Source organism: Eretmochelys imbricata, chromosome 3, assembly GCF_965152235.1.
Source record: "Eretmochelys imbricata isolate rEreImb1 chromosome 3, rEreImb1.hap1, whole genome shotgun sequence".
Classification (NCBI taxonomy): Eukaryota; Metazoa; Chordata; order Testudines; family Cheloniidae; genus Eretmochelys; species Eretmochelys imbricata.
The window spans coordinates 109,765,170-109,788,559 of NC_135574.1; the positions used below are offsets into that span (position 1 = coordinate 109,765,170).

The following is a 23,390-nucleotide window of genomic DNA, read 5'->3' on the forward strand; positions in this document are numbered from 1 at the left end:
AATGTCAAAGAATTCAGAGCGGTCTGCTTGGCATAGAGTCTTCCTACCTCACCTGTCAGGCAAGGTGATGAGAGTCCTGACTGACAGCACGGCCTCGATGTTCTACATCAACAGCAAGGGGGAGCATGTTCGTTGACTCTCTGTCAAGCAGCACTTGTTTCTGGGACATCTGCACCAACCACAAAATCCATCTGGAAGCTTGTCACCTCCCTTGCATCAAGAACAGGCTAGTGGATCACCTCAGCAGGGACTTCTCCTCTCACCACAAGTGGTTGTTACACCCAGAGGTAGCCTGCATGATCTTCCAGAGGTGCGGAACTCCCCTTGTAGACCTGTTTGCCATCAGGCTAAACAGGAAATACCACCGGTTTTGTTCATTGCCAGGCCTGGGCAAGGACTCCCTCTCTGATGCCTTCCTCCAGTCACGGTCAGGGAACCTGATGTACGCGTTCCCTCCGATTCCTCTCAACAGCAGGGGTCCTAGCAAAGATCAAGAGAGACAAGGCACAGGTTATCACGATCGCCCCGGCATGGCCATGCCAGCACTGGTTCGGCATGCTCGTGAACTGATCACGGCCCCTCCTTAACCCCTGCCCAACCAACTGAACATGCTGTCACAGGACCATGGTCAGCTCCTGCACCCCAACCTCATGTCCCTCCACCTCTCGGCATGGATGCTGTGTGGCTGAACCTAGAGGAGCAGACCTGCTCAGATGAGGTCCAACAGATCCTTCTGAGAAGCAGGAAGCCCTCAACCAGACTGACTTACCTGGCCAAGTGGATAAGGTTTTCCCAGGGGGCATCCGAGCATAGCATCTGTCCCTTGTGCTCTTCCGTACAGTGTATCTGGCACACTCTTCCATTAGAGTGTATCTGGCACACTCTTCCATTAGAGTGCATCTAGCAGCCATCTCCACTTTTCACCCTCCTATCCAGGGCCAGATGGTGTTTTCTCATGACCTGACAGTCACATTGTTGAGAGGCCTCAAGAGACTCTTCCTGCAGGTATGGACTCTGGTCCCACAGTGGGATCTTAACTTGGTCCTCTCCAGGCTCCTGGGCCTGCCCTTTGAGCCGCTGGACTCCTGCTCCCTTTCCCACCTTTCATGGAAGGTCTCTGTCTTGGTGGCGGTGACATTGGCGAGGTGAATCTCTGAGATTAAATCCCTGACCTCAGAACTGCTGTACAAGGTATTCTACAAAGACAAGGTCCAGCTGAGGCCTCACCTGGCCTTCCTGCCGAAGGCGGTGTCTACCTTCCGTATGAACCAGGACATCTTCCTCCCGGTGTTCTGTCCTAAGCTGCACAAGACCAGTGAGGTGAGGCGGCAGCATGCCTTGGACATCTGAATGGCCATGGCTTTTTACCTAGAGCATACCTAGAGTTTTTCACCTAGAGCCTTTCTGTAAGTTGACTCACCTCTTCATCGCTACAGCAGACAGGACGAAGGGCCTTCTGGTGTCCTCACAGAGGATTTCCATACAGACCTGTTACAACCTGGCGGCAATCCCGCTGCCAGTTGTCAAAGCCCATTCGACTAGAGCTCAGGCATCCTCTTCGGCCTTTCTGGCACACATCCTTATTGAGGACATCTGTAGAGTGGCAACATGGTCCTCTGTCTACACGTTCACGGCACGTTATGCCATCATTCAGCAGGCCAGAGATGATGCTGGGTTCAGCAGAGCTGTGTTGCAATCTACATGTCCTTGAACTCCTCCCCGCCTCCAGGGGTACTACTTTGGAGTCACCTAATATGGAATGGACATGAGCAAGCACTCGACGAAGAAAAGACAGTTACCTTTCCCGTAACTGGTGTTCTTCGAGATGTGTTGCTCATGTCTATTCCATGACCCGCTCTCCTTCCCCACTGTCAGAACTTCCGGCAAGAAGGAACTGAGGGTGGGGAGAGCTGGCAGCGGCGCCCCTTGTACCATGCCATGCGGGTGCCACTCCAGAGGGTGCCAGAGCTGGTCTCCTATGGATATTGCTACGGGAAAAACTTCCGGCGCTGGTGCAAGTGGCGAGCACACACACCTAATACGGAATGGACATGAGCAACATGTCTCAAAGAACACCAGTTACAGAAAAGCTAACTGTCTTTTCTTTTAAAAATAAAAACAAGGAGTCCTTGTGGCACCTTAGAGACTAACAAATTTATTTTCTTTTATATTTCCAGTGCAGATAAATGGCTCTTCTTATGTCCATCCGTTACCTTCCACCATCCACCCTGCCCACACCCACCATCTGTGCCAGGGGCTTGCTGATGTGTGTAGTAGGGGAGCCCCTGTTCTGATTGTCTTCATAAGCTCTGTTGAGGCAGGTCTCTGCTCTTGTAGAAACTGATCCACCACTTTGTGTTTGTTTATGTAGCAACTGGTAGTATGTGTTTCTGTCTAACCAGAGAAGGTCAACAATAGGAAGACAAGTTAATTACGAAAGCTTATTCACTGAACTGTACTGTACTCCTCAAAGGAGCATAGAAACAGTAGCATGGGCATCATAGATGAATCATGTGAACAGGAATGCAAAGACAATAAATTCATAGTGGCTTGTTCAACATAACATAGCATTTTTCAAATACAAGAATCACAACCATTTTGAAAGAAACGTTATTTTTGATCTTCTAAGTGAACATACTAACCAGTGTCCCTTTTTAAATGAAATCAGGGCTGAAATTTTGATTGGAGGTTCTGAATAGCCCAAAATATTTTTGTTGTAAAATTAGAAATCAGTTTGGATTTGCTACTTAAGTGTCGGGGAGGTAAGATTGGAGATGGAGATTTGGCTAGGTCTGTGAAATACATAGTTCAAATGTCAACCCAATCTATTATCTATGAACATCTTACCCAATCTCCCATTCTTAAAAGATCAGCCCTTTGCAACTGTGCAGAGTCTAGTTGATTTTAAGGTGTCTACACATTTGCAGGGATCTGCCTGCATGTATGAACTTGAAGGATCAGAACCACAGATACTCTCATGAATATATGAAAGTTGTTGGAGTTCGATGGCGCTGCTGCCTAATTCAGGTTCCAGTACTGCAGTGCAAATTCATTCCCGTAATACCCCTTTCATAAGGTCTGTTCTCAGCATGATGAGAAATATAATATCATCTAGCTCTTCAAAGCAGAAGAAGTATCATTGTCCCTCTTTTACATGGGTGAAACTGAGGCACAGAATAGCAAAGTGAGTTGCCCAAAGCCACACGGCAGTTCAGTGGCAGTGCCAGGCAGAGTTACTGTGCCATGTTCACTGGCACAGGGAGTAATTTACTTGCCCTCTGAAGGAACAGAGATATACATGTTTTTGCAGTCCATGATTTCTGTCAAGTATAGACTCTCCCCCAAAGACTTCATTTTTTCAGCTGTTCATCTGATTTTTTTGAAGGAGTATAATTATAAGTTTCACAGCATCCCAAGTGAACATCAACACTCAGTGCATTCCCAAATGTCTGTCATATGCGTAGCAGCCATTTTTAGATGCAGCACCACCCACTTGGGGGTGTGTTTAAACGCCCACTGGGAAGGGATGGCCTATGTTGAAGAGAGTTTGGAAGAATTAAACCTTTAAGGGATTTCATACTTGTTTCCCCCTGAAAAAGGAAGTTTTTGTTTGTATCTGTAACAGGTAATAATCTTTGTTGTTTGATCTCATTGAGATTTCCAGGGCTCTTTCATTCATTTACATTTGTCTATTTCTACATTCATACACAGATGTTAGAAAACAGTGGCTGATCATACTGGAGCTTCTTTCAATGTCAGTCAGTGCTGTTGCATTTTATTTTAATGAAGGCTGTGACGTGCTTGGTTTGATGGACTACAGTAATGTCTTTTGGGGAAGATGTGAGATCAGTGAATATACTCCATTTCATTTGGAGGGTTGGGAAATGAGGAACTTGCCATCTACTTTTACTTTAATTTTTTTTCCCCCCAGTGGTAGTATCTACTGCAGAGTATAACATGTATCCTGCCCTCTCATGTATACTGTACCATATATCGCAAAAGCTAGTGTACAGTAGTTGAAGTGGAAAAAGATTTTAGTGATTGCTGTAGTAGTCAGTAAAATTAGGTCTAACTTGCAGAAATACACTGTGAATGTTTCTAACTAGAATATATAGCCTAAAGCACTGCAGGGTGAGTGGATCTCATTGGATATGTACATGAAATTCCTGCTGTATTTTATTTTAAAGAGCTAAGGGGCAAGTGAGTGTGATGAAGCTTGAGATCACATACTTTTTGCCTGTTAAGATTTGGGAGTGCATTTGTAAATGTTGTATAGTGGAGGAAGAAGAGGGTAGCGGTAGTCACCTTAAATGACATCTGAAAATGTAGGGGACTTCATTTCTGGAGCCACATATAGACAGGTGTCAGGTGGGGAAGATTTTCAAAGGCATAAAGGACAGTGAGGAACCTAACTGCTATTTTTATTATTTATTAATATTAATAATAGCCATGTCAATGAGATTTGAGTTCTTTGCTCCTTCGGCTCTTTTGAAAGTGCCAGCCAGAAAGGTCAAGTCACCTGCTTTGGGGGTTGCTGGTCTGAAGGCTTTAGGCAGAGGATTAGGATTCAGAAGATTTAGTTCCCACATTGGCTTGCTGTGTGGTCTTGAACAACCCACTTAATATCTATAACTCACATTTCCCCAGTTATAAAATAGGGATAATGATAGTTACCTATATGTTTTGAGGATTAATGGTGGTAAAGTGCTATCCAATTGCAAAGTACTATTAAGGCTAGTTGGGGGTGGAAATAAAGCTCCGTGTCTCCTGGCTCCTAGCAGTGTGCTCAGTCCTCTAGACAGCCTGGGCTTGAGTTACTTCCTCCTTTGGCAACTCCTTGAAATTTCACAACTACAAATTTTCATGGAAATGTGGCTCTTTTTCTGTAAACATCCAGATAGTGGGAAATTTTCTATTTAGAAGAAAATGTTGCAAAATAGTTCCAATGTTGCCATCTTGATAACTGGCAAATTTCATCAGAGGTGTGGTGGGAGGGAAGCTCATAACAAATATATCCCTTCTGCTCTAGTTACAGAACTAACATACCTGAGTTTTTCTCTTTGTTTTTCCAGGACATCCAGGCTGAGATTGATGCCCACAATGACATCTTCAAGAGCATTGATGGAAACAGACAGAAAATGGTAAAAGCCTTGGGAAACTCAGAGGAAGCGGCACTGCTCCAGCACCGTCTTGATGACATGAACCAGCGCTGGAATGACCTGAAAGCAAAGTCAGCTGGCATCAGGTTAGTAACAGAAACATCAAAATAAGAATGGGACAATGTCTGGCTTTCATTGTTGTTCTAAAATACTGCTGTATTCTCTTGTTTAAAAGACTTTTGGCCTCAGATATAATAACCCTGGGCACTTGCTAACCATGGAGGTTTAACTACTTAGGTAACTCTCTTCAGTGGTGTACAAACTGGCAGGTTACAGCTGCACATGCTATTAAGGTCTTCTGAAAGTGGGCCTGATTCTCCTATCTCAGTGTTGCAAATCAGAAGGTCTCTGTAGAGTTACATCTGGTGTGAAGAGAATCTATATTTTTAACTGAAGTTAGTACTTTTATACGGTTCATATCCTGGGTATGTGGATTTGTATTTTTGTGTGTGTGTTGTTGAAGATCTTTGCAGATGATGATTTATGAAAAATTGTTTAAAAGTGAGTAGATAGGCAAAAGGAGTGTTCATTTATTTTATTTTGAACCTAATAGTGGAAAAAAAACCCCCTGCCTTTTTAAATGTTCACAGATTCATAGATTCCAAGGCCAGAAGGGACCATTTTGATCATCTAGTCTGACTTCCTATATAATATAGGCCATAGAACTTCCCCCAAATAATTCCCAAAGTATATCTTTTAGAACATCCAATCCAATGTTGTACAAGAGTCTCCATTAAAATCTTTAAAATATCGTTTTGTAAGAAGACAATATTATCTTATAGTTGTTGTAGGGAGTAAACTGAATCCTATTTTAAAGTTAATTATTTGTAAATGCCTTTACAGAGGTTTTAATAGCTATTACTTTGCTATTGATTAAAGCAAACTATACTGTGTTCTATTCCAGTAATCTTAAGTATCCGTATTAATTCTCCAAAGGCCAGAAAATTCAATCGACTTGAATTTTGGCACAACAGTTTAAATTATAAACTAAGGGTACAAATGACTGCGTCATTTAATTTTAGACTCCTCTTAGCCGTATTGCTGAACTGTCACACAGACAAGCCCAAGGGGCAACCTCTGCTCAGCCCACAGCCAGAATAGCATATTTTGGAATTTAAGGGCTCCAACAGAGTTTGGAAGGGAGCTTGCAGAGACTGACCTGCTTTGTGATTAGTTGAAGCAAGTTTCTTTAAACTTGGACTTCCATGAGCTTCACTCACCGAATAAATCACCAAAAGAGGGAGATTAAAAGCCGTTCGTATGTTACAGTTTAATCAACAGCTGAAGAGTTCCAGCAATTACAGCTGAGTTACTTGACCTTTCCTGGGGATTAATGATCATTTGAGAGAAATTAATGGTCCAAATTGCCCTCGAGCCATTTACCCCAGTCAGTCATTAATTCCGAGGCGAGAGGCTGTGCACAAAACTGTGATTGCTATTTTAAAAGGAAGGTTTGTGGAAATACTTTCTTTTACGATATAAAGCTATTTTAAATTTCTGTGTATACATGGAACACGCTGTCCACAGGACATCATTAATGTTAGCAGTGTGGATGTGATTACTGTTGACATCCACTATGCTGCTGAACAGCATGTCACTCTGAATATGAACTACAACTAAAAACAGTCTGGAAAGAGTTTGTCGACAAACTGGAGTAACATATACAGAACAGATTAATCTTTTCTAATATCCATTGAAACTGAAATGTTTGTGATTCTGCCTATTCAGCCCCATGCTTCACTTATAGTTCTATTGTCTAAATCGAAGAATAAAATAATAATGAAAAAATCTGAGAGGGACAGAAATGATAAATATTGTTTGTGTGAAGACTGTTTCTCTCTAATTGTTTGCATTTTATGCTTCTGTTTCCTTGCTGTGCCTGGATTGAGGGGTGAACTATAAGTGAAATGTAGAATAGGTCTGGGAAGAACCACAAATCGAATTTATAGGCTAATATTGATGTTTGAAAAGTCTGATTTTGCTGTGATTTTGTGTTCTGTTTTTGTACTGTGCCCAGATTAGGATTATTCCATTTCTTTTACAGAATAAAATTTCTAATCATGCGCACTTTCATATCTGGGCTTTAGTCCTTATTGAAATAGGCACTCTTGAGTATAATTCACCCTGCAAATGGCTAGCACAAGTCCCATGCACCACTTAAATCCAATTTAAACCCTTAATATCAAACTGAAGTGAGACTCAAATGGAACATCGAGCCTAGTGCTAGCCCTGTTTACAGGAGTGGATTTTATCCAGAATGATTAGTTTCCTCGCTTGTTGCCATGTGCAAAGAGTGCTATAGTTTGGAAAGGCTGCCAGCATTTAGAGGTGTACTTTCAGATACAATCCAGAAGCTACTGCAAAATTTACATTTCTGGCAATTGTGGCCTTGCCCACAATCTCAGATACCTGGATTGCATCTCTCTTCTTGCTAATACCAGAGGAATTTTAAGAGTTGACCACACTTATTCCACTTTCACTCCTGATTCTCTGCTGTCTACAACATGAACAGAGCAGCAGCTCAGCATTTTCCTGTCTTCTACATTAGAGGTCTGTCTTTTAAAGCAGAATTTTGGGGCATCAGTGATTGGTGTTTTTTCCTCTTCTGCCCTTTTTGTATAGGGGACAAAAGGTTTTTTGTGGGGTGAGAGGAGGAAGTGTGGGAGAGGAAGAGTGATTCCCTGAATGAGACCACCCACTGAACTTCTTTCCTCCATTTGTTCCATTGTCCCCCAGTGTGATGGAGTTATCCAAACAGAGCAAGCCAAAAGGCCAAGAGGTGCTCCAGCTGTGAGAAGAATCTCTCAGGGTCCGTAGAAAGGGAGTTCTTTCACAGTTGCTCTCAGCCTGCAGAGTCTCGCTCTAGTCTGGCTTGCTTTTTGTGGCCTCTGCCTTCCTCCCTTCCAGCCAAGAATCTGATAGGGACATCTCCAGAAGGAATATCAGCCTAGTTCAGTGCTTGGGATCCAGCAGGCACGTCCTTCCTCACCAACCTGCGATGCTTTTGGAATAAATCCCCCACTGACTGCTGCCCCCACCTCCAAATCCCTTGACCCAGTCCACTTCAAATGGCCTTCTCAGGGAAGTTCTCTTGTATGAATCCAGTGACCGGGGCACAGAAAGTCAAAGCTTTCCTTGCAGAGGAAAGCACTATCTAGAGTGGGAAGCACTATCTAGAGTGGGACCAGTCTCCAAACAGGGACAAAAATCTTTTCTCCATGAGGTACAAAAGAAAAGCAAAAAGTCTCCAAAACTCAAGATGCCTTCCAGACCCACATAGTTTCCCCCTAGTTCTAGCTCTTCCCCTACTGATGCCTGTGTCACAAATACAATGAGATTACAAAATGGATTCACTGAACCTTGTGGCTGAAACCCAAACCTGACGATGTTTTTTTCCATTGCTGCTTAGCACATACCCTGAGCAGAATTCCATCAAAAACCTAATTCTTCCTTTGTAGATTTGAGCATGTGTCCACTCATCTATGGCAGCTATATATCACACTTCTATAAGGAATAATATTGAAAATAAAAGCAGGAACGTTGGGTTAAAATAAACCATGATACTCACATTAAGTGTGCATTTCTTTTATACCTCTTTACAATGTTTCTGGTGAGATACTTACTCATTTTCATTCCTAAGCAGTACTTTTATACTACTTTAATGGCTTTTTCTGAACATCTGGGTTCCACCAGACTTTGAAACCATATGCTGGTAATATTCTACTACTGTCATTAATCTGGCACACAAATGGACACTCATTAATGATAAATAATAGTGAATTTAATCTCGTATTGTATACCACAAAATTCACATTAATGCCAAATGAGTTCATTTATGATTAATGTTATTGCAGGGAATGTTAATTTAACAGTGAAACACTGTTAAAGTGTCCTTTAAATATCTGACTAGTGACATATTTTTTCCTTCCAAAGTTTCAATTCATTTTGCATATGGGAAGTCTGCTAAATAACTGGAACAGAATTGTAAAACCTCAGGCAATACCGGCTTTTAGAGGTGAGAGCAACTTAGATGGATAGGTTGGTTCTTTTTAAATCTAATTGTTATTTGACCTAAAAATCTCCACAAATGTCTCATTTCAGTACAAGTAAATCAACTGCGGTTAGAGAGATTTCTTTTATTTAATAAAAGGCCAGTCTGTTGGTTCAACAGCAAAGCAGCGAACTCAACATGTGGTCCTCTTTCCTAAAAGGTGCAAAAGAGAGCAATGACACATGCGGTAGAAAGCATAATACCATTTCCATCTACTGTAAGGAGGGCTGGTGCAATGCACTGATTAAGGGGAAGGCGGAGTGTTGAGAATCCTAGGAGTTCCCTGAGTTTATTATTTTTAAGAGGGGGCTTATGGTCAAAAAGTTTAAATTAAAATATGTAAATACAAACTGTGCACATGAATCTCTTCATATTGCTTTGAAACACAGTCACCTTTGGGGTGAAATATTTTGAATAGATACTGTTGAAGTTTGTAGGCACAGTGCAGTATCTTGATATAAGGGGACATAATCTTTATTAGATTTAAAAGAGCGGACTCTGAAAATGTATTGTTTGGCAGTGATTTTGCATGTGTTTATTGGATGGCAGTGGATACTTATTTACGAGATTCTCTTGAGTTAGCAGTCCTGGGGTTTCAGACCTTTCTGCTGAAACTAGGGTTTTGCCATTCAACAGAGTTTGCTGGAGGCACTCTGTCTCTGCCCTCTGTGTGACTCCTCCCACCGAAGTCCCTTGGTTCCCTCTCTACCTTAAAGCTGGGTTCAGGCCTTAATAGGTTCAAGTGTGCCACTTACTTTTCTGTTGGCTTTCTCCCTTTTGAATTAGAAGATTCTGTGGAGCAAGGCAGTGTGTGGATTCCAACATCATGCTCTGTACTCCGTTGCAGTACCTCATTTCACAAGTCCGTGTGGGGCAGCAAGCTGGCTGTATGTTCAATCTCAGCATATAGACAGCTGGCTTGAATTCAGCATTAAGAGAGACGAATGGTGGGGAGGCTGGAAGCTTAGGAGCACCAATTTAGGAAATCACCTGCTTAAGTGCATCTCTGTTAGGAAAACATTTAAGTACTTGCTAAAAACAAAATAGGTGCGTAAGTGCTTTCATGGATTAGGGTGAAGAGAGAATAGATTCCTCTCCCTAAATCCTCCTAGCTCAACCTTCCTGGAGACACCTTGCCTCTACAAATTAATCTTGCTTCAATCTAATCCCAATGACAAGTGCTTCCCAATTCATCCACCTCGTATCCCTCCCTCACTTCAGAACCACACACCCCTCCTAAGTATCACAACCCCACCAAAATGATCCTCTTGAAGTAGACCTTCCAGCATATTTCATATGCACCTCCAAGTAGTGCCAGATTAATAACGGTCAGTATTGGGCATTCATTGGAACTGCTATTTAAGATGACAGCACAGAAGAAGGCAGGTGAAGTAGTGTTGCATTGAAAGAGTTAAGTTCTGAGTAACAGCTAAAATGGATTAAAAAAATTGAAATAGCAGGTATTTAAAAAAAAAAGACAGAAACCAAATATATATAATACTGCTTGTTGATAACAGAAAAGCAGAGACCATGGAGCTAGCAGCAAGTTACATTGAAAAGGATTTAGTTCTGCTCTGTAACCTGGCTGACATGTGGCAAGTGAAATTATTGTTAACAAGTATAAGTAATTTATATGTTGGGTTCAAAATTAATTGACAAAAGCACAGAATGACCAGAATTAAAGTAGAACAGAGGGACATTACTACAATTGTCTAGACGTTGTAGGGAGGGCAGCTAGAGAACAGAAAATACTAGGTATATTGATGGTACAGTAGAAAGGCAGTGGCATGAGATTACACAACTGCCTGTTAAGTATTTAATCTTGGTTGAAGGTCCCATGTCAGGATAGCTTGGAATGGAGCAGAGGGAGAAATAAAGGAAACAGGAATGTCTACCATTATCAAGAGAGGTTTCAGAGTATGCATCCGATGAAGTGAGCTGTAGCTCACGAAAGCTTATGCTCAAAAAAATTGGTTAGTCTCTAAGGTGCCACAAGTACTCCTTTTCTTATTATCAAGAGAAATTACAGTGAGGGCATGCTTTTTAATTGCATTACTGCACAATACTGCAGAAACGAATCACTGACTCAGGCTTAATGTAGTAAATAGCCTGTGCCACCACTGTGTTTTCAGTAGGGCTGTTGATTAATTGTAATTAACTCGCGCGATTTAACTCAAAAAAATTAATCGTGATAAATTGCGGTTTTAATTGCACTGTTAAACAATAGAATACCAATTTATATTTATTAAATATTTTGGATGTTTTTCTACATTTTTAAATATAAATTTTTCAATTACAACAGAGAATACAAAGTGTTCAGTGCTCACTTCATATTATTTTTATTACAGATATTTGCACGGTAAAAATAATAAACAAAAGAAATAGTATTTTTCAGTTCGCCTCATACAAGTACCATAGTGCAATCTCTTTATGAATGAAACTGCAGCTTACAAATGTAGCTTTTTTTGGGTACCTAACTGCACTCAAAAAGAAAAAAACAATGTAAAACTTTAGAACCTACATGTCCACTCAGTCCTACTTCTTGTTCAGCCAATCGCTAAGAGAAATACGTTTGTTTATATTTATGGGAGATAATGCTGCCCACTTCTTATTTACAATGTCACCTGAAAGTAAGAACAGACATTCACATGGCACTTTTGTAGCCAGCATCGCAAGGTATTTACATGCCAGATATGCTAAACATTCGTATGCTCCTTCATGCTTTGGCCACCATTCCAGAGGACATGCTTCCATGCTGATGACTCTCGTTAAAAAAAGTGTTAATTAAACTTGTGACTGAACTCCCTGGGGGAGTGTTTTACCCGCATTCTGCCATATATTTCATATTATAGCAGTCTCAGATGATGACCCAGCATGATGTTCGTTTTAAGAACACTTTCACTGCAGATTTGAAGGTACCAATGTGAGATTTCTAAAAATAGCTACAGCACTCACCCCAAGGTTTAAGAATCTGAAGTGCCTTCCAAAATCTGAGTGGGACGGGGTGTGGAGCATGCTTTCAGAAATTTTAAAAGAGCAACGCTATGATGCAGAAACTACAGAACCCAAACCACCAAAAAAGAAAATCAGCCTTCTGCTGGTGGCATCTAACTCAGATGATGAAAGTGAACATGCGTCGGTCTGCACTGATTTGGATCGTTATTGAGCAGAACCCATCATCAGCATGGACGCATGTCCTCACAAATGATGATTAAAGCATGAAGGGACATATGAATCTTTAGTGCATCTGGCATGTAAATGTCTTGCAACGCTGGCTACAACGGTGCCATGTGAATGCCTGTTCTCAATTTCAGGTGACATTGTAAACAAGAAGCAGGCAGCATTATCTCCTGCAAATGTAAACAGACTTGTTTGTGTGAGTAACTGGCTGAAGAATCAAGAAGTAAGTGCATGTGGACTTGTAGGCTCTAAAGTTGTACATTGTTTTATTTTTGAATGGAGTAATTTTTTGTACATAATTCTACATTTGTAAGTTCAACTTTCATTATAAAGAGATTGCACTACAGTACTTAAGTGAATTGAAAAATACTATTTTTTATTTTTACAGTGTAAATATTGATATTAAAAATATAAAGTGTGTAATTCTGTAATTGAAATCAATATATTTGAAAATGTGGAAAACATCCAAAATATTTATATAAATGGTATTCTATTATTGTTTAACAGCACGATTAATCATGGTTAATTTTTTTAATTGCTTAACAGCCCTACTTTTCAGCCATTCATAATTAATTACTTAGTTCTGATGATTGCTGATTGCTGGTGTGCATCATTTCTTTCAGCCTTGGAGATTTGGGCTCTTGGCATCAAAGATTTAAGTTTGCCTCAAAAGTTCAGAAATAGTGTATTTTGGTGCAAAGATTAGATGTATGTAATTTGTACACTACAAGTTCAGATTCATAACAGAGAGTGGGGATTTTCTTTCATCCCTCTCAGATATGCACTCTGCATTGTTTGAGGCAGATTCACACATCAGACAGACATTCGTCCACATTCTGTTGTCTCTCAGACTAATTTGCTTTTGCAGTGCAAAATGATTTAAAGTGGTGACTTTTAATGCACATTCAAGCAGTTATTTTGCATGTAGGTGTTAGGGACGTGTTCCTGTTCTAACAGGGACAAGTTTCTTCAAATAAAATGTAGTAGATTTTGAATATAGGGCAAGCCTCTGAGTAGGACACTGTTTTATCTTTCTGCAGGGCCCACTTGGAGGCAAGTGCAGAAAAATGGAACAGGCTGCTGACATCACTGGAAGAGCTAATCAAATGGCTGAATGTGAAAGATGAAGAGCTGAAAAAGCAGATGCCCATTGGAGGGGATGTTTCAACTTTACAGCAACAGTATGACCACTGTAAAGTGAGTTGGCTGCATTTAGAACATAAATATATTAAAATAAAGGAATAAGCAGAAATAGATTTGAATTTCCCCTAATGATAAATCTTGAGAAGTGTACCTTTTTAAACCATGGCCACTTTTTCTTACCAGATCAGAGTAATTTAGAAACTCTATTTAAAATTACATCAGAATGGTTTCTGATTTATATATTTTTACTGAAGAAAAACTTGGTCCATTTCCTGGTGTTCTTCATCTTCTAACAGGTAAGTCTATCATTCTGTGAGCAGAACTGATCAAGACTCTATAAAAATAAGAACTAAGCAAGAACTGTAAAACAATGTTGACTCTAAATTTAGTAGAATTATCTTAAGGGTTCTCCACATACTGTTAAATGGCCAGTATTGTTTTTTTCTGTTTAGTGGATAGTTTTGTTTTCAAAGACTCAGAACTGCTTACAAGCACAAAAAGAAAACTAGTTAGGCCTCACATTTTGTCATCTAGCTTTTCTGTGTTGTTTAGTGAATCCTAAAATATCTTGGTGTACATTAAAATATACACATACAAAAGCCTCCAAGTATAGTAAATATACTTATTAAACCAAATGTATCCTGGTAGTGAGCATTATAACTTTAATCATAATGTATATAACTTGTCAAATTGAGTAGTTCTGCACAATAACACACTGGTTTCTTTTCTATGACTGTTTAGTGGGGATGTAAATATTTTTCACATTCAATTTTTTGACCAATAGAAAGATGCTCTGCCTTAGTAAAGTTTTTTGAGGGGCTTAGAGCTGCTAACTCCTAATAGGAAAATTTAAAAAAAATCTTATTTGGTACCCTATGTATCTCTTCATGCATTCATTTTTAATAAAGGTATTTCCTTAAATATAGGATCTTTGTTTCATAACAGTTCATCTTCTCTGCCCGCACCATCTGGCCAAAAAAAGAAATAGAAATAAAATAATCATGCTGTTGCAGGAACAACTTATGTGAATGCTTTATGGTGATCAAACAGAGGGTTTTTTAAGATCAGATAGACAATAAAAGACTGGAGCAGATAAATATATATTTTAAAGTCTGTCAAACAGGTGTTAACTGTCTTCAAATGAACTTTAGCACATACTGTATGCTAGTACTACATGGAAAGCAAACCTTTAATATAACATTTAAAGATCTTAAATGCTTCACAAAAATGGGTGTTCTACCCAAAGATAGGAAAACTGAGGAACAAAGAAGTTAAGTGACTCATCCTAGGTACTAGTGAGATAGTGGCAACATGAAGGAGAAAACATCAAGGCTCCATATTCCCTATCCTCTGCTTAAGGAGTAACTCTTTCACATTATGGGAGAGGGTGAAGCTAGGTATAGATTATGGAACACACCAAGTACATCTTTATAGAGATGCGGTTTTGGAGCATCCTTACCAATTGTTACACAATTGTTCATTTTCCAGAATTTAAATAATCTATTTAAAATGACAACAAAACCCCATTGTGGGCCAAATACTGTTTTTAAATGCAGATGTGCAGCTTCTGAGGGTATGTTTAGATGAACAGTTAGTATGAGGCAAGGTTCGGTGTAAACCTGCAGCACTCCAGCAAGCCGTGCACTAACTGTCCATGTGGACCCTGTTGCCATGCACTGTGTGGGTGGACACAGCTGCTGTGCAGTAAAAGTTCCCTAGTATACTGCTGTTTGGGTTAAATAGGAGTCCCAGGCACAGCAGAATTTGACGCTGTCAGCTGAAAATACGATGTCCAAGAACAATGTCTGGTTTTAGATTTGATTCTGAGCATTTTCTCACACCACCCAACAAAATGAAATGAACAGATTTCTTGTGTGTATGTATGATGTGTATATGTATGTATAAATAATTTTGAGTTGTAGGTTGAACCACTATTTTCTAACGTTTATCTTTGCTGGGAGGAAGAGATCCTTTAGTTAACATCCTCTCTTCTCATCCCACATGTATGTCATTGCACCTACCCAAGTGTGAACTATTTGGATGTGGTGTTTCACCTTCCTCTGTAGCATTGTCCATTGGTTACTGCCAGAGGGAGAAACCTAGATGAGATGCACCCAGTGATTTGATCCTCTATGGCAACACTTATGTTCCTATATTTAATAGGTACTGTATATTACTTCAGTATTACATCAAACAGAGCAATTGCTGTCTCTTCTATGAAAATCGAAAAAGATCTTTTTGCTGATTCTCTTCCTCCAACATATTTGACTTGTCCCTACTTAGGACGTGGAATGAAGAGGATCCCTTTTGATCAACTCTAAAAGGCTTATGCATGTGGTATTTCTCTTTTCTTCCTCAAGTAGTGTCCCTATGGGTGCTCCACTTTAGGTGCACTTTAATCCTACACACAGGGATGCAACATGGGCTGCACATGCGAGCGGCAACTGTATAACGCTGTGCAGTCCAACTGCCCTCAGTTCCTTCTCAATTGCCCTTGATGTGGGATGGAATCTCTAGCAGAGACCTTGATGAGAGAATCTTTACTGCCTTTAGCAATGTAACTGTTTCTGTTAAAAGTTTATAGTTGATAGTTATTTCCATTTCTTACATTTTCCTGCCCCGCCTTTTTAAAAAAATTTCTGCTCTGTTACTCCTTAGGCTAGGATAGTATTTTTTTTCTATTTTCTTCCTTACACGGGGTTAGGACTGGATCCCCCAGGTTTAAGAGGTGCTAATCTTACCATGAGGCCATCCCCATAAGCAGCAGGCACTCACGGTGCATTCGTTGCTTGGGAGAGGGGCATATACCACAGATGTGCACTGACTACCTCAACTTCAAGACTTGGACCTGAAAAAAACAGGAGCTGTAATTAAAAAGGTTAATGATGGCGTGTGCACTGTGGTCAGACTCAGACTGTGGCCCCAATATCTCTCCTTCACAGCGGTCACTGCTGGCCCTGTCATCTGCCGCCCCGCGCTCGATGTGCACGGTAAAAAGAAAAGACTCTCATAAAGATGGCAAGAAATGGACCTTGAGCTCGCCTCTCAAGGAGCCATCCCAGGAAAAAGGGTCCCACCACAAGGTCAGTAGCCTCAACATCTTCCACAGTTAGACTCGGCTCTAGTGACTACCTGGGGACTTCCGGTACAGTCACTACTGATAAGTCCAAGAACCCTAAGAGGGCAGGACCACGGAAGATAGTACTAGCAAAGACAGGCCCAAAGCTGCACAGTTGGCACTGGCTGCTCCGACTAAACGTGTGGGACCAAGTGCTTTGGCACCACCTTTTGGTGCCACCTACTGGTGAATTGGGAGAATGTAGACTAAGTTTGGCACCATCAGCATTGTCCTCACCAGTGCCTAGATCGGGGCGGCCAAACTTACTGACCCTCCAAGCCACATACAACAGTCTTCAGAAGTTCGAGAGCTGGGTACGCCTGCCGGGGCTCGGGGCTTCAGCCCTGCAAGGTGCGTCTGCTGGGACCCTTAGCCCTGATGCTTCCATTCCTGAGAGACCTGATTGTCTCTGACACCCCAGAATTGCCACTCCTCCATACTGCACCAATCTCCTTCACCATGTAGGCCCTCCTCCCACTTCTCCAGTGAGGAGGAAGAAGAAGATGAAGAGGTTTACACCATGCATTCCCCCCATGTGCCAGGGGACTGCACAATGCGAACCTTATACACGCCCTCGGTATCAGGAGTCCAGAACCAACCCAGGATCTTGGTACACGCACTCCGTGGATGCCACCCTACATGCCTATCTCTCCACACTAGCCCTATTGGGACACTTGTGCTATGTAGAGGCAACACTTTCACAAACCACCCATTAATCAGAGGGATCGACACCGGCACTCTCCATATTCATCTGTATGCAGGCCTCCCAAACCTGAGGTAGAACCAACATCTCCTTGTCCTCGCCAGATAAGGCAATTATGCCACCACCTCCAACATCTGGTAATGATTTTAAACTATTTCAAGAACTGGTTTGTAGAATAGCAGACTCTCGCCAAATCCCCTTGGAGGAAGTGCAAGAATTACAGCACAAGCTGCTGGATATATTGCAGACTTCCACATAGGCTAAAATCGCACTCCCAGTCAATGAGGCCTTATTGGACTCAGCCAAGGTGATCTGGCATACCCCAGCATTGATACCTCCTAAGTGTAAGCAAGCGGACAAGAAGTACTATGTCCCCGCAAAGAAGTACTATGTCCCAAGAGTAGACAGACCTCAACATAGTCATCCACACCTCACCCATCCACCTCAAATCAACAGTTTTGAAAATTTGGTTGAGGCCCCGAGATGCCTCCCTCTGGATCACATGCTGCAACCACTGAAGATACTCCATTAACTTGGTAACCATATGACCCACTTCTACCCAATGTGGCAGAAGATCACCTCTGACAAGTGGGTGTTGGAAATCATCAGCAATGGGTACTCGATTCTGTTCCTCTCCCTTCTGCCTACCCAGCTTCCTACCTGCTCCCTCTTCAGGAACTCTTCCCATAAGCACCATCTGCGAAACTAAATAAATCACCTGCTATGGTTGGGTGCCATAGAAGCAGTCCCATTTTGACACAGAGGGAAAGGATTTTATTCCAAACACATCATAATGCAAAAGAAAAATGGCAGGTGGAGATTGATCCTAGATTTGAGAAACCTCAACAAGTTCGTGAAACAACCACTGTTCAGGATGGTCATGTTATCAACAATAATCCCAGCAGTGGAACAGGGGGACTGGTTCTCAGCCCTCGACCTCCAAGGCACATATTTCCATATCACCATACACCCTTCTCATAGGAAATTCCTAAGATTTGCCCTGGGGTCGGAACATTATCAGTACAAAGTGCCCTTTGGCCTTTCTACAGCACCCAGAATGTTCTCCAAGGTTTTAACAGTGGTAGCAGCACACCTCTTTAAACAAGGAATTATAAAATCCCCATACCTAGACAATTGTTTAATCAAAGCTCCCTCTTGAGCTGACGCGCTTGAAGACATTTGAAGAAGAATGGACCTTTTCTCAAGACTAGGCCTTGAAATAAACACATTAAAATCAACATTGACACCAGTACAACAACTGATATTTATTGGGCCCCCCTCGCACTGGTAGTGGTGGTCAAAGCCGCCTTACCAACCCACAGATTTGCCATGATAGTCTAATTACAACCGTACGAACCAGTCCACAGCTGTCAGCCAGAACTTGTTTAAGGTTGCTCAGTCGTATGTCAGCAACCACATTTGTGGTAAAACATGCCAGGTTACAGATGTGCTGCCTCCAGGTCTGGCTCCGTACAGTTTACTTATCACTCAGACACAGTCTGAATAAATCTTTCTCGATACCACTCAAAGTCAAGGACTTATTAGACTAGTGGATGAAACCCCGCAATGTCTGCACAGGAGTCCCCTTCCTCCAGCCATCACCTTCCCTGATACTGACAACCAACATCTCCCTATTCATCTGAGGGGCATACCTACAGAACCATACAGCACAGGGCAAGTGGCCCTCCCATTAGAGTCAATGTTGCACATCAATCTCTAAGAGTTACTATTCAAAGTGCTACACAAGATGAAAGTGGAATGGGCCAGAGCCACCTTAATAGCCCCAACATGGCCCCGAAAAATATCGTTTCCTTACCTCTTGCACATGGTGGTTTGTCCACTGATAACCCTTCCACCAGCTCCATACCTCCTCTCCTCAGGACACAGGCCAAATTCACCATCTGAAACTGGAACTTCTGCATCTGAAGACATGGCTCCTCCATGGTTCCAAGCCCCTGAGATGACCTGTTCTGAAGGGCTAAAGTAGATCCTTTTAAATAGCAGACACTTAACTACACGTTATATGTACCTTCACAAAGAGAAAAGGTTCCAGACTTGGTGCGACAACATACATGTCTCAGCGCTGACTGCTCCTTTACCATTCATATTGGATTACATCCTAGAGCTCAAAAGGTCACAAGCTCCATTAAAGTACATCTTGCCACCATTACAACATTCCATTGTGAGTCATTTGGTATTTACTCACCCAATAACCTAACAATTCCTCAGGGACTTTCAAAACTTTTACCCAGAAGTCTGAGATTTCACCGTATCTTGGGATCTCAGCCTATTCTTATGCTACCTCACCAGCTCCCTGTTTGAACCCACGGCAACTTGTTGCTATATACACCTATCCATGAAGACAGCCCTTCTCGTAGCCATCACATCTGCTCAATGGGTAGGGGAAATAGGGGCCATCATGATGTACCCTCGTACACACTTTTCTTCCAAGGTAACGTCACTTAAAGACCATGTCCAAAGTTCCTACCCAAAGTTCCAACCTATTCACCTTCCGTCCTTCTTCCCCATGCCGCATGAAAATAAGCAAGAAGCCACATTGCACACCTTGGAAGGCCAGCGCTCTTCTAACATCTATCTCGAAAGAACTAAGTCATTTAGAAAGGCATCATGACTATTTCTGTGTGTTGCAGAAAGATCAAGAGATCTGCCATATCCAAGCTGTCAAGGTACCTCCCCCACTCTGAACTCTAGGGTACAGATGTGGGGACCTGCATGAAAACCTCCTAAGTTTACTTTTACCAGCTTAGGTTAAAACTTCCCCAAGGTACAAATTAATTTTATCCTTTGTCCTTGGAATATCCACTGCCAGCACCAAACTCTAACTGGGTTTACTGGGAAACGTAGTTTGGACACGTCTTTCCCCCCAAAATCCTCCCAACCCTTGCACCGCACTTCCTGGGAAAGGTTTGGTAAAAATGCTCACCAATTTGCATAGGTGACCACAGACCCAAACCCTTGGATCTGAGAACAATGAAAAAGCATTCAGTTTTCTTACAGGAAGACTTTTAATAGAAATAGAAGTAAATAGGAGTAAAGAAATCCCCTCTGTAAAATCAGGATGGTAGATACCTTACAGGGTAATTAGATTCAAAACATAGAGAATCCCTCTAGGCAAAACCTTAAGTTACGAAAAAGACACATAGCCAGAAATAGTCATTCTATTCAGTACAATTCTTTTCTCAGCCATTTAAAGAAATCATAATCTAACACATACCTAGCTAGATTACTTACTAAAAGTTCTAAGACTCCATTCCTGTTCTATCCCCGGCAAAAACAGCATACCGACAGACACAGACCCTTTGTTTCTCTCCCTCCTCCCAGCTTTTGAAAGTATCTTGTCTCCTCATTGGTCATTTTGGTCAGGTGCCAGCGAGGTTACCTTTAGCTTCTTAACCCTTTGCAGGTGAGAGGATTTTTCCTCTGGCCAGGAGGGATTTTAAAGGGGTTTACCCTTCCCTTTATATTTATGACACAGGCACACTCTTGAAATGGATTTCTGAGTGCATTCGTCTCTGTTAATGGCAACATAATCTACAACTCCCACCAGGAACTGAAACACATTCTACCCTGTCGCTTTCCACTTCAGTAGCCTTCCTGAACAACGTGCCAATTAGGGATATTTATAGAGCCGTCACCTGGATGTCAGTGGACACGTTTGTACAACATTATGCAATCTCCCAGAACTCGGCATTGGATACCCTGTGCTCTTTAACAAATCAACTCTGAAGCCCCAGCCTATCAACTCGGGGGTTTGCTCTACAATCACCCGTGCAGTAACTGATGTTTCCACCTCTTACACCAAATGTCTGCCTTTGTAAATGAACACCAAGGGATTCCATTTTATCACTCATCCTCAAGTCCTAATGTTGGGATCACTTGCCTTCCAGTTAAGGATGACATGATGGGTTTCCTTTTAGATTCCATCAGTGCCAATCCTTAATTGGCTAGAGGGTTTTCAGTGCAGAGGTGTGTGGCATGCTTTCCCCTTTCTCTGGGGCGAAGTATCTTTCCACAGTACTACTTGCAGCCCTCTTCTGATTTACAGAGCAAAACACTCAGGATTTGAGCCTTGTTCTTCCAAATGCCAAATATTTAATATTTCTGTTTTCTGACATATGCTCAGTGATTGGTTCTGTTTGTTGTGATTATAGTGAGGTTCGTGGGCATTTAGTTTAGAATTATGCTTTCGTTGTTGCCATAAATATTGTAAACGTACAAATTAGAGTAAATCTTTGTTTATTAGCAATCTTTAAATAAAACCATTCAACTACATTCCCCAATACAGTGGGTGTGCGTGCATGCTACAGAACAATTGATTTCCTTCAGCTTCTCTTTTGATTTTCTTTTCTCTTTGGTAAAACAAGCCAATTAAATTTCGCTAAATCTGACCAAGAGAAAATTACTTTTCAATGATATTCCTTCCACTTGTCAGCACTGGGAACCCTCACGTTATTTTCGACCAGGAAATTTCTTTGCTTACCCTACCTCTTAAATTGTTAAATCTTCTAAACATTTCACATATCTGCAAGATTTACTTTTAATGCTACTAAACTCCTCAACCTCCTGTTTGTTGTTCCAGGCCCTGCTATTGTGCTCTCCTTGCTGGTCTTCCAAAAGTCTCTCTTCAGCAACTGCAGATCAGCCCAAAATCATACAGCATTTGCTTTGCCTTACTCTCACGTGCTGCCTCTTTTCCCTTCACTAGCTTCTTCTGTTGAGGTTGTTGATTTGAAATCGTCATTTAATGCCATCGACCAAACTGGTCAGTATTTCCTCCCTTTTTTTATTCCCACTTCTCCATGCCTTCCTTTTTGCTTCTTTCACTCATATTCACTCAGCCAGTTTACAAATCATTTTGCCACTGCCATTTAAAAATACCAGTAAATCAGAGGGAGCTTTGCTAATGAATTTATTGGGGACAGGATTTCACCCCAGACTTTATCCACATTTAGCTCTTTGTAAACATCATCTTCTCTCAGTTCATTTTAATAAGTCCTGAATCTTTTCCTCATTGTAGTGTTGCTAATTCTAATGATTTGATACCCCTCTTCCTCCTTGTAAACCTAATATTTGGTTCTCACTCCAAAATGCCTGTTGTTGATTTATTTGTTCCTGTTTAATGCAATTTGCTTTATTGCTCTCTCCTTCTGTTAGCATTCCCCAGTGCTCAGGTTCAAAGGCACTATATATAAGTACAATATAATGTAATTTTAAATGTATGTTTGCTTGATTTATTTGTGTGCTACTGAGAAGTCTTAGGGTGGGAGGAAAGAAATGGATTGCAAATTAATTATAAATTTGGCTTTTGATTTTGATAACCGTGATCATGTCAATTTTTCTGAAGAAGGTTTACATTCAAAGAGAATACATACTTGTATTACTCCCAGGAGTAAGGGCTGCAAAATCAAGACTACATTACTCAAATGAACAGGAGCCTTTTACAAGTGGAGTAATGTGTTGCACCAGGGTCCAGAAGTTCATTTTGCTTCTTTCAAAACAGCCCAAGGTGAATATTCCCAAAAATACTTTAAGTAAAGAAAAGTATATTAGTAATTTGAGAGGAATTAAAAGTAAATAAAAATGAGCAGTATAAAATATACCTAAGGCAAAGATTACATTCTGCCTCACATACTATTGAAAACTCAGATGTAATTTAACTCTTAGGGGGTTATTTGCTGTGCCAGAAAGAAGTGTCAGAATGAAGACAACTCCCTTTTTAATTCCTATTTTACTACTCCATATTTCTCATTAATGCCAGTCTGTTTCAATGATTTCTCTTTCACTCTCTTGGCTCTTTCCCAGTCTTCCTTGTAACAGTTCATTTTAGGTTTTCAAAGAGTTATATGGTAATAGCACTTTTGTATAAAAATTCTGATAAATTACAGTGATCACATCAGAAGATACTCCTAGTTCCTGATGTAGGCTCCATCTATGGCCTGGGACAAATCAGTCGACATTTCGGCATCAGTTTCCCAATCTATAAAAGGAGGTTAATACTTACCAGTCTCATAAGGC

General features: G+C 41.2%; 1 protein-coding gene across 1 annotated transcript in view; it reads left to right on the top strand.

Annotated features, from left to right (window-relative positions):
* UTRN (utrophin) overlaps positions 1–23,390 on the top strand; it is a 528,745-nt gene that overhangs the window by 310,953 nt on the left and 194,402 nt on the right. Inside the window, exons 53-54 of the mRNA XM_077813162.1 lie at positions 5,073–5,245; positions 13,431–13,587. Coding sequence (XP_077669288.1) covers positions 5,073–5,245; positions 13,431–13,587 — 330 coding nt within the window. The remainder of the gene's footprint in view (positions 1–5,072; positions 5,246–13,430; positions 13,588–23,390) is intronic.